This window comes from Pteropus medius, unplaced genomic scaffold (assembly GCF_902729225.1).
Source record: "Pteropus medius unplaced genomic scaffold, Ma_sr-lr_union100, whole genome shotgun sequence".
Taxonomy (NCBI): domain Eukaryota; kingdom Metazoa; phylum Chordata; class Mammalia; order Chiroptera; family Pteropodidae; genus Pteropus; species Pteropus medius.
Window position 1 is genome coordinate 2,502,843 of NW_024345601.1, and position 12,576 is coordinate 2,515,418.

The following is a 12,576-nucleotide window of genomic DNA, read 5'->3' on the forward strand; positions in this document are numbered from 1 at the left end:
CACACACACTTGTTCCTTAACCAATTACTGCAGCTACGAAGAGCGAGCTCTGTATCTCGAAGCAATAATTCAGAACCACCGCGAAGTAATGACATTTGAGGATTTTGCAGCCCAAGTCTTTTCTCCCTCTCCCAGCTACTCCCTCAGTGGAACGGGTGAGTGTCTACATTATTCTTCCCTCATGCGCTTAAGACGCACTCCAGCAGCAGATGTACACCTGTTTTTCACAGATAAATGCTTGCAAATTTAAGAAGAGCATTCTCCCTCTGAATCAACTAATGAATATCAAAAGGAATGATGACATTCATTTTAATTTGTTTTGTATCCGAGCTGTTCACTCAGTTCTTTTCTTCAGCTATCCTGTTAACCTCCGAATCTAGCAAGGTTAATGAACTTTTTCTCAGTAATGTGCTCTGGTTCATTCAGGAGTGTGGGTTTCTTGCTGAGCTGGGAATATGTTGTTTAAAAGCGATGCCCAAATCAGTGCTTACTTATCAAAAAAGAGTTCCTCACAGTCGAAGCCGTTGCTACTAATGCTAAATGGGGATTATGCTGCCGAGATGCTCGGGTCAGGGATTAATGCAGGAGAAATGGAAGGAGAGTGTCCCCTGGCCCATCACCACAGCAGTGCAGCATGCAGGCTTTCTCTCTGGAGTGGCCTGTGTCACATGTACCAGCCGCCGACCAGAGCAACACCTGGTGTGGAACCTGTTTAGAAACTGGCTTATAATCATTTTCATTTATTAGGCAAATGGAAAATTTCAAAACTTTCCAGAATGTTCTTGTTTTTAGGTTTTACTTTTTTTATATTTCTAATTTGGAAAAAAAAATGTACTGCCACTTAAACTGATTATATGATTACTGTGGGTTTTTTTTTTTTTAAGAATAGAATTACTTTAAATTTTTGCATATAATTGCAGATTAATTGCCTTTCAAAGAGTAAATGGGATATTTTAGTCAATGCATGTTGAAATTCTCAATGAGGAGCTTCCTGCTTCTTCCGCTGGTGGTGTTAGAGTGCTTAATAGATTCTAACCTGTGTCAGTTGTCTCTGAACACCGCCTTACTTCTCCTATTCTGACTTGTTAACAAATATCTTACACACCAAGTGAGAAAAATTAAATTCATTGAAATAAATCACTTACAAATAAAATCAGCCATGCATCATTGTTTAACATCGCTGGCTTCAATCCTTGCCTCTCCCAGCTTTGTTGGGAGATAAGAGGGAGAGGCTTGCACTTACTCAGGGAGCCAGGAGCAGCAGGCAGAAGGCCTGGGAGATAAGCAAGCTGGCCGAGGTACCGGAGCCGCGTGATTTACATAATCACGCCTCTGCTTCCTGGTGAGGCGTCAAGAAACACAGGATGGCCTCTATTGATCTTTGTTGAACTAGAATACTAAACAACATGAGAAAAGCTTATAACTTAATGCTTTGATTAATGTTTCTTACATTAAAAAAGTAGAACAGCTGTGAATTGAATTCTTTTATACACTCTGCCAACATTCTATCTAACACCCACCCCCCAAAAAAATCAGTTTCAAGGGAAATGAAGATTTCATACCCAGTCTAGCGAGAGGCTTAAAATCATTTCTAATTTTTAGGTGAAAGAATATAAAGGATCTACAGCAAAGCTGATTTTTCAAAGATATCATTCTGCTTTTTCCATCCTCATGATGTTTTGGGACTTAATGTTTCAGTGCTTTTTTTTTTTTTTAAACTCTTGAGAAAGCTTTTTGTTCCTTAAAAGAAATGAAATAATAACTAGATATTTATATTCATCAACTCAACTGTTACATTCTTAAGGCTCTTGATTACTGAAACAAATATTGATGGACTTTATTTTCTAAGTATATTTTAGCCTCTCTATAAATTTGTTTGATTTTTTCCAAACGTTTATAATTATTTAAATCAATTCAAATAAGTCAGTGTGTGGGTGACATCTTAAGTGAGACTCTAGAAATAATTTGGGTTTTTTGAGACCTGCTATTAGGAGACAGTTGCTGACAGGCTTCTCCAAGAACATCGCATTTGCCAAAGTCACTTAACAGGTAAAGGTTCTGACAGCTCATAAGAGTGGGCATTGGAACCTGCACAAAAGGAATATGAAAACAAAAATGGAATATCAAGACAAATGCTGGTCCTTCCTCTTTTCAAATTATTAACATCAGTATCACATTTCATAATGTTCGGGGTTTAGGGTATTTGGTATCGAGTAATAAAAATTTCATATAGATACCACACCAATCCATGAATGCGATTTTAAGTCTGGTCATAATGTTCTCTTTCTTTGAGTATGCCCAGACAATGATTACGAAGGAACTAGAAATGAACTTGATTTGAACTGCAGTTTGGGGGCAGTGCAGTGAGCATGGAGCATTTCCATACCACGTACAGGCACATTTTCAGAACGACATCCTCTTTTCATGTACATGCCAATTTTGCTTTTGAGGAATTTCTACCCCTGTCTGCTACCACTTTTACAGATGAAAACACTTTTCATTTATTTTGAGTGTTTTTTATTTTCTTAAGTACAATCAAACCTAGATGAGCCAGCCAGCTTAAAGTAAGAAATTAAGGTAAAGTCTGTTCTTCCAAGCAACAAGCCAACTGGAAAAATTGACCTTGAGCAGCTTAAGCTCCCATGGTGCACTTAGGACCCAATCAGTGTCATCAAAGCCAGCAGTGTCATCAAAGCCAGGCCTCAGGCTCCTGCTCACATGCATATGCACAATCCTGGGAGGAATTAGGGGATCCCAGGTTCTCTTTGTATCCTGTAACAAGGGGCTTTGTTGTAAACACACAGGGAGAGTAACCTGAGCACTGTATTCATTCTGCGCTGGCTTTGTAGCAGCAAGCAGCCCCCATTTCTAGAATGAAGGACTCTAATCAGCCTTTAAGTCCGTGCTATAAGTAAAAGATGTGCTAAGTGGGAGTGGCCTGTGCCCAAAAAGACCACTGTTGGAAAACGCCCTCTCTTTAGACTTTCCCTACCCTAGTGCTGTTGCTCATCACTCAGGGCAGCCATAGAGGGTCACGCACGGTGGCCAAGTAAATGTGCCTCTATTCATGATTCACTGTCAACCACAGATGAGATGTAGGGTCTTTTGTTGTTAGGCTAATAGGTGCTCAGTTTTTTTGAAAGAGATTTTTCAAAACATCTTTTTTTCCCAGCCCAAAAGTGTTATTTTAAAATACTACCTACCTCATATCTATTCTGCCCATTACTTGTTTTGATAATGCCCACTGTATGACAGGTATTTGAGCTGCTTTTTTACCTAGCTCTATAACTTGAATTCCTTTTGATTTTTTCCTATTGACCAGCAGTTTCTAAATGGTTACCAGTGTTAAAATATTGGGTACAATTAACACACACATATATGTGTGTGTGTACATGTATATATGTGTGTGTGTATATATACATGTCCATATTTGTGTGTGTGTGTGTATATATATATGTTTTATGCATGCATTTATAGGCATTTAACACACACATATACATTGGGGTGAGGGACTAAGTTTGTGTTTTCAAGCATGTTTTCGAGGAAGGGGGTGCAGCAGGGGCAGGAAAGCCTTTAAAGGGTTAACTGGAGTGGGCACCCTCAACTGCTGGGAGGGACTGATGTAATCACTGCAGCTCACAGCCAAGTGCATCTGTTCACCATGAGGTCATTCTTCTGCATGCTAATGATTTGGAAAATCAAGTCTAATGTTTGACATTATCGGAAAGGATATAAATAGTATAAATCTATACTATTAGGAAGCTGCTCTTATAAAACAAAAGGAGAAAAAAATGGAACATTAGCTGGGACTTGAGATGTTTTCCAGAACTGCTTTAAGGATTGTGTCTGGACCTTAAAATGTTGGTGAAATCCACTCGTTGTCTGTTGATAAAAGATCCCCAAATCACTATTTCAGTCACAACTAGCAATTTGGTAGTTGAGGACTATAGGTATGTCTAATTTAATATCTAAGTTTAAGAATTTCCAAGTATCTTAGTCAGAAGTTGATGAAAATGGATTTTTCTCAAGGAATGTCTAAAAAGGGCTTCTTCTCCATATAGGAGAATTGACTGTGTTTGCTGAAGATGCCAGCACTGTTTGTGGTCCTTTCTACTTTAATATTGCTATAGGGAACCAGCAGAGGGAGCACAAATCTTTGTTTATTCGTTAGCCCTCCATAAACGCAACATGTGATTTCTCTAAGATATGGTCAGAAACACTTCCTCTTTCATGATAGGCTAGATTATAAAGGCTCCAGGATTTGGAACAAGTGGGAGAAAAATTCCTCACTAGGTGCCATCAAATTCTGCCACGTTTAATATAGGTCATATTTGGAGCTTAAAACCAGATTAGTCTGAGTTAGTCTCAGGATGCTGCTGCCACTGCTGCTTTTGTATAAAGCCTCATATTTTCATCTTTCATGCTCAAGAATTGCATAGGTACCCTCTTGGAAAGGTTTATTATGTTCATTTAACAGGAAAGACTTTTGTAATATTTTTGTACAACAAAACCATTATATTAAGTTCACGAAAACTATCAGAAGATTCCGCCTGGTGTCACTGGGTCTATCTGGTGGCCAATAAAATCTCATAAGATTGCAGAGGTGGTACACATTGGTCCCAAAGTGAATCTGGCATGTAGATGCTACTCAGACAACTTTTATAACTCACCAGGCTTTGCCTAGAGGAATATAGCTAGCTATACCCCAGCTCCTGCTTGCAGTGACCTCCAAACCATACACAGTGGTTACATGTGCCAGGATATTGCAGGCTTATTATTTTGCATGCAGATCCCAACATGGTCATTTTACTAGGCAGTTAGCAACCAAATTTAGCCCCAGAAAGAGCACAAATCATAACCTAACTCTGAACCCCAAAAACATGAAAGATTTTTCCAGTTCACTGAGGGAGGTGATCATTTTACAGATTCTCTCTGTCTCTCTCTCCCCACTTCCTCCCTCTCCTTCTTCCTCTCTCCTCCTTCGCTCTCTCCTTCCTTTCCCTCCCTCTCTCTCATCTTCTCTGTTCCTCCATCCTTGTTAAAGTGGTCTTAATAAGGTTTTGATTGATAGCACTTCTTACATATTCACTTGCCTCATAAATTTGCTAAAACCGGCAAAAAGCATCAGAATGTAGAGCTAAAAGGGACTTCAGGAGATAACAAGTCCAACCCTTTCACATCAAACCATGAAGGGGCAAAAAGGCCATGGGCAAGTTGACAGCAGGGCTGATCCACCCCTCATCCCACCCTCCCTTTTCTTCCCAAAGTGGAATCAATGCAGATGTTAGTAACATCACCCGAGATACGGATGGTTACCAATTTCCCCTACTTGGTAAGAGGGTTACCAGTTCACCAAACATTGGTTATCAGTGACATTGGTCTCAGAATTCCTAACCAGCCAGTTATAAGAGAGTTCTTCATTCTAAAAAAAAGGCTATGTAGCCTGAGAGGAGAGAAGCAAACACCGACTCAATATGTTTTTCAAACAGAGTCTAAAAGGTTAGCTCAAGAAAGCTAACCTTTCTCATTGTTGCTTTTCAAGAAGTCTTCATGAGATCAGAATGAAGTTTGGGAAAGACAGTTAACATTACCGGAAACATAGCCCGCAGACGCTAGATTACCAGGACTTACAGTGTGATGTTGTGGTTACTGATTATTCCTGTCAAGGTGACAATTTACAAATTCTTTGGCCAGCACATGTGTGATTGTGATTGTGATAGTCTGTAGGGTTTCCTAGTAGTTGTGGCTGCAAAACCTTTTAAGAAGTCCTCTTATTTCTTCTTCTAACCAACCACATGGGACATAAGAGGTCTCTGAAGCCCAGAATACACTGACTTCATTTAGTCCACAGATGTCCATCATGGGCTTCCACATGCTCCTGGTAGGTCAGGCTCCTGTGGTTCAGGAAGGCCACCCCAAGGCCTAGAGGGGCTACTAATGTTCTGGGGGTGCTGAGACCACGGCTAGGATCCGGGCTTAGAGCCCATGTGTCCACACATTGCTACTGAACCCTGGAGTAAAGGCCCATCAGTTTGTGCACTCTCCTCCCTCAGTACCTAACACAGCCCAGGCTTGCCTTCCCTTGCTCTTCTTCCTCACAGATGGCCACTCCAATCTTTCGCAAATTCCACTATTTTACTGTCCTCCCCTGATCAGCACTGGTCAGAACCTTACACCTGGAGCCAGCCTCTCCAGCTGCCTTGGAGGCTCCTGGGAGGGAAGACGTGTTCTCATGAGGAGGTTGGGCTCTGCAGCCAGAAAGCTGATATCTTCCATGCTCCAGCGTGTGGCCTCAGCCAAATTACCCATCACTCTATGGCTCAGAGTCCAATTCTGTAAAATAGGTCTAGCGATGGTACCTTCTTTAAAGGGCGTTCATGAGGATTAATAAGCTAATCTGTGTGTTAAGAGTCCAGAACAGTGCCTGGCACTTCGGGAGCCCTCAATGAATATTGGCTGTGCTCGTTCTCATCTGTCCTGCCTGTCTGTGTTTCTCTTCCCTCGTCTTGTGCCACCTCTGCTTCTTCCTGTCTGTTTTCCTTCTGTCTTCCATGTTGAACATGTGCCCCCCCTAGTCCTCCTCTTTCATCCTTGAATATACTGCTGCCTGCCCAGCAGCCTGTCTCCTAGAAGAGGAGGTGCAAGCTGGGGCAACTATACATGAAAATGCTGGCCCGGTGCCCACCCTATGGAACAGTCCCATAAATCAGAGCCCCAGCTGCTGGCTTCTTATTAATATCATTTAAAACCAGGACTAAAGCTCAGAACCCCATTCAGATAATCCAGAAGTTACTCGTAAATACAAGTTCTCTTGTGGCACTGTCTCTTCAGGAACTCAGGGCTGCCTCACTCTGTACCCTCGGTTTGTCTGTAAGTGTAGCCACACACCCTGCACACAGCTCACTGCCCCACATGTATTATTCTTGAAAATACAATAAAACATCCATTGGAATTTTTTATCCACCCATAATTCCATTGATAAACGGTTTGATGCTAGCTCCAGCTGCACATAAGCCATAGGAATCTGGATGCTGCATCCCTCTACCAGACGTTTGGATTTCCTGGTCTGGGCTGTGTTCTGGCCCTGAGGACTTTCTTTTAAAGACTCCTGAGGGGATTTTAATATGCAGGTAGGACTAAGAATCACCGTCCTGAATCAAGGCATCTCTATAACGTTTTGGTCCTTGTTTTAGTGCCATCTCACTTATCATTACTTATATCTTGATTTTTCTTAGCATATGTAAGTCTTTATCCTGTGCATGTGTGTTTCTGCTATCTGTAACAGGCTGTAATTTCTCTAGAGAATGATACACATAATTTCTTTCTTACAACACATGCAACAGGAGTAAAATAAAAAAGGAGCCATGTGTTGCTTTAAGTGGTACAGGTGTCTCTCTAGACCACATATGTGTGTTGGGCCTGATGCAAGATGCAAAACAAACACCTGTAATTGTGATCTACTTCTCCCCTTCCCTTCCTAATCTCTTAGTGAAAATGGACCAGTAATAAGCAATACAGCCAAAACCACTGTGGAGAAAGACAGGGAAGCCTGGTTAATCTATAGCCTGGATAATGCAGTTTGAATAATGGACACTTGATTCAAGATGCTTTTGTAATGTTATTGAGGATTTTAAAGAGAATTCTCAATGACCTTGTTTAGCACCACATTTTGCTTCGTGCATATTCATCCCTTTTTACTATCAAAACTCTTTTACTCTCCTCACCGTCATCTCTATAAGAAGGAAGAAAGAGACGAGACATTTGTTCCATTGGATCTGATAGCACTATGGAGCTCTTTGTCAAGTGTTACCATCTCTGAATTGGCCCTTCCCTCAGTCTCCTGCCCTGCCCTCCACTCCCTTCCTTTGGCACCTGCCACCGAGTAGGACTGTGCTGGGCATTTTAAGGGAACACAAAGGGCTCTGGAGACCTTGTGCTCTGTCTTTCTTTCCCTTCTGGAGCTTGAAGTCTTGTTAGGGAAAGCAGATACTCACGAACCACCAAAAATGGCTAATTATTAATAAGCCCAGATTATTAGCTTCAAACGGCACATGTCAAAAAGATATATAGTCAAAAAATATATATATATAGTCAGCCAATGGTTTGCATTTGGGTTGAGACTTCCCTGAAATGGGCTGTGCCATCTGCTTTGTGAGCCTGGGAATATACGTTGCCTAATAGGTGTTAGATATTTTACTAAATATTCTGCCAGTCAATTTTTAACTTCCTCACATTGACTAGGATTTGAGACGTCTGAGAACTGGAAGGACCTGGACAAGAAGAATAAGATAAAGGCTAATAAGTGTAGGAAGAGCAGAGAGGAATAAAGGACCCCTTCCAGAGGCAGTGCAGGAACACTCCCACCCTGGGCTTGTGAGAGGGTTGGGAGTATTCACAGGTTCCTAGAAAAAGGACAGACCCAAGATATTCATTCTTAAGTGTCGACATTACATTTAATTTGTTCCTTTGGAAGAACTCGAATGTACTGCTTTTTCTGTTAAATGCTGCATTAGGTTAGTTCTGGTTTCTCAGTCCTCGCAGGGCTTTAAGTACAAGGGGCGTCTTCCTCCCTGCCTGACTGCTAATTACAGCCCCAGGGACACTCAGCAGTTGCCACGAGATGGCTGGCAGGTATCAAAAATTTTTCTCAGAGACAATTTTTGAAAATGACTCTTAATTAAAGCTTATTTGAAATAATCTTGAGAATTTGTTTAAGAAAAACCTAGAGCTTCTAACATCCCACTTTCACACTGCTTGTAAACCATGGCCATGGCCCCCGTGTCCTGGTCGTTAGGGCGACTTCCTGGAAGACGGGATGGCTTTGCTTGACTTCCTGTTTAGCAACAACCAAACCAAAGCAGAGGCCAACTGGAACCTTTTACTAGCAATTAAGCCTGCTGTCGGAAAAAAAGAAAGACTATTTTATACTCTCTTTTTCCAGAAGGGTAGATGATGATAGCCAAGAAATAAACCTCTAAACAACATAATAAATAGAAAAGCTGGTTTCTTTTTCCCATTAGTCTTTAAGTTCTTCAGAGATTGAAAAAAAAATCTCTTAAAAATGGGAAGCATGCCAGTCAACTCTGTAAAAAAAAAAAAAAAAAAGAAAGAAAATCTAAAATATTTACAGCATTGACATGGCCAAATTCATTTCTCAGCCTGTAAGAAACTTAGTAGAATCACGGTAGCATGCCAAAAAAGAATAGGCAGAACCCTAATTTTCAACCACCTCAAGAATCCAAGACAGTAAAATCCTAGATGCATAGAGAACACATTTCACCTACCTATGCCTCATGCCAGGTCCTTCTCTCCTCCCCAGTATGCTCAGCCGTTACCCGTAGTAGGAGCCAGGGTCTTCTCTCTTCTTAGGAGCTAAACAGTCAGAACTGTGAGGTTGCTTGATGATGAAGAAAGCCACTACATGTCTCCCAGGACTCACTGGGAGGTTCCGCTCCCCGCAGTGCTAACCTTAGGCAGAACCAAGAGCTGCAGGCTGCATTGCAGTCGCTGCTGAAGTATGTTTGGACAGACCCTGTGGCCAGCACATATCCCAGAGCCCATGAGTGGTAGTTAGGGAAACCCTACTCCCTAGCTACATCCCTACGGCTCCAAGAAGTAGCTAGAGAAACAGCCCAACTCCGATTAATGCCAGAGTCCTTCCTCTGTGACATCCAGGCTTGTGCTGACCAAGGAAATGTTAGTTGATCCAAGAGCATCAGAAGTAAGAGTCCTGGATAAAAGGGATCACCACAGAAAAGAAAGGAAGAAGCCAGAAATGGGACTCCATGGACCATGAGGCTGACTCTGGTCTTTAACCCAATTACCCAAAGCAGGTGATTGCGAGAGGCCATATTTAGATATTAAAATTCAGGTCCAATTCTGGTCCTGAGACACACACATACCTTTGCTACAGCTTAAGTGGATGGAAACTGCAGCTTCACTCCTTAGACTGTCACATAAATCCCACAAAGATTGGGGTCTTCAGACATTCGTTCCATAAATATTTGGAATATTGAGAGGTGCTAAGAAGAAAAAGAGAGCAGAGAAGAAAGACCGAGAGTGCCATTGAGAAACAGAATACTGAGGTGGGATGCACTTTAAATAGAGGGTCGAGAAAGATCTCACTGGGAAGGGGACATTTGAGGAAAGACTTAAAGAGATGAGGGAGCGAACCATTTAGAATTTGGTGGGGGGAGCATTCCAAGCAGAGGGAACAGCAAATGCAGAGGCCCTGAGGCAGGAGCTTTCCAGGAACAGTGAGGAGCCCAGCATGATTAAGACAGAGCAAGTGGATGAGGGAGCCAAGGTAAGTCAGAGCAGCCTTGTGGGCCGGGGCAGGGTGCGAGGACCTTGGCTGTTACTCTAGTGAGATGGCCAGCTTTAGAGGGTGTTAAGCAGTGGAGTGGCATGATATGATTCTTGTTTGAAAAGATCACTCTCACTTCTACAGGGAAGATATATCATAGGAGGGATGGGAGGAAGACTAGTTAGAGAATATTCCATTCCCCATGTATTCCTATCACCTGTCACGCAGCAGGCATATTTGACTAATGAATGAATGTAGTGGCAATTTCAGAGATGTTCTCCCTGAACATTCTTTATGCGGCCACTGGAGAGGCCCAGAGATGCTCCCTCACCCCAGTGTCACAGAACATAACCCCTGACCTGGACAGCACAGGTAAAGGGAGTACAGTGACACCAGCACTTTGTAAAGGGAGGTTTGCGTGGTGAAAGGAAGAAGGTGGGAAAGAGAAGGGTGGAGTTTTAACCTGCAGTTCACATATCTCCCACCCCCTGAAGAATCATGGTAAATAACTCTCTGGTACACAGAACATCGAAGCAACTTAAAGTGACTCACGATTATCTAGAAGAGCTAGGATATGAGAGTGAGGTTCCTTGGCATTGTTTCACTCTTATAAAAATGGTCTCTAGAACAATCTGTGAATAGCAACAGCTCTTTACATATGTGTGGAGATTTGCAACTTGGTACTCACTCTCCCCAATCTGCCCTCAGTAGAGCAGGATTTATCTCTGGCAGTTTTGAACTGAGGAGGGTTGGGGTTTTTTCATCATCAGGTGGCTGATCATGTCAAGGCTTGGGCTCAAGTGCTAAAGTTTCTGCTCCCTAACAGGACTCACTGCCCCCGCCCCCACCCTGATAGGGCCCTGCTTGTGGAGAACACACCCACAGAACAGTGGGGAGGAGAGGAGAAGCCCTTCCTTTGTGTCAGATGCAAAATGTTCCTCCCCAAAGGCAGAAAGGACTATTTTATAGGATATGTGGCAAATTCACACCCACTTTCGCACAGATAACTGAGAAACTTGACTGAAAGTTAACCAAAGTATTTCCTACTTTAGAATGCAAATGGAGTACCATAAGAAAAATTCACACGTAGAAAATATCTTAATTTGGGATCAACATGGCTTCTTGAATGTCTGAAGACAACAGGACAGCTTTTATCAGTGAAGCTACCAGACAGTTCAACTGTTTCTTTAACATTTCCTCAGACACCTCAGACAAATACCTGGAACTCATTGTCCTCCCATAGGTCACTGCAAACTTAACTGCTACATTTTCTCGAGCCATTGATTATTAGGGAATTTAAAATATACTACTGCACTACACACAAAATTCCCTATGTCACGGGGAAAATCACACTGTAATCCCCCCTCACTGCCCAAGGCCACCCCTGAGTTTTTCTAAGACAGACGAATTCAAGTTAGAATAAACCTGAATGAGATGTTGAAGGGAAGGGCAGTTTTCTCCAAGGGGTGGCCTCACTTCTCTGCTTTGAGGTTAAGTTCGTGGCACAGCTCAGGAGGACAGTTGCTGCTGGAGTCTGCTACACTTCATAGTCACCCCGTCCCCCTGCCTTCCTGGCTGCTCTTGGGGGGTTTTATTTTCCCCTAGAACTCGGAGCCACTTCTGTTGTGTCACTTTTAGAGAAGTAGTAGTAGTAGCTACCCAGACCACCTTCTGTTCTATTTTTCCCTTTCTTAAAACAGCATTATTTGAAATATAATTCACATACCATACAATTCATCCATGTAAAGTGTACAGTTCAGGTTTTAGTGTATTTACAAGGTTGTGCAACCGTCACCACACTCTAATTTCAGAACATGTTTATCTCCCCTAAAAAATAAAAACATAAACCTACTAGTAGTCAATTCCCATTCCCTCTTACCCTACCCCCAGCCCTAAGCAACCACTAGTCTACTTTCGATCTCTATAAATCTGCCCATTTTGGACATTTCATATAAATGGAATTATACAGTATGCGGTCTTTGGTGATTGGCCTCTTCCATTTAGCATGTTCTTAAGGTTCATCCATGTTGTAGCCTATATCAGTATTTCACTTTTTTTATTGCCAAATGATAGTCTTTTGTAAGGCTAGACCACATTTTGGTTGTTCATTCATTTGATGGACATATGGGCTCTTTCCATTTTTAAGCTATTATGATTATTGCTGCTATAAATATTTCCATAGTGTTTTTCCATTTTGAGATGTGAATTCAATCTGGTAAAATGAATAGCCTTCACTATGACTAAGATGTAACTAAGATCTTTGTTTCATG

General features: G+C 41.9%; 1 protein-coding gene across 3 annotated transcripts in view; it reads left to right on the top strand.

The window, feature by feature from the left end:
- RALGAPA2 (Ral GTPase activating protein catalytic subunit alpha 2) overlaps nucleotides 1-12,576 on the top strand; it is a 291,465-nt gene that overhangs the window by 268,757 nt on the left and 10,132 nt on the right. For 2 of the 3 annotated variants that reach the window (XM_039874357.1, XM_039874356.1), the window contains exon 38: nucleotides 34-155. The exons of the other annotated variant lie outside the window; for it this stretch is intronic. In XM_039874357.1, the coding sequence (XP_039730291.1) occupies nucleotides 34-155 (122 nt within the window). The remainder of the gene's footprint in view (nucleotides 1-33; nucleotides 156-12,576) is intronic. 3 annotated transcript variants of the gene reach the window in all.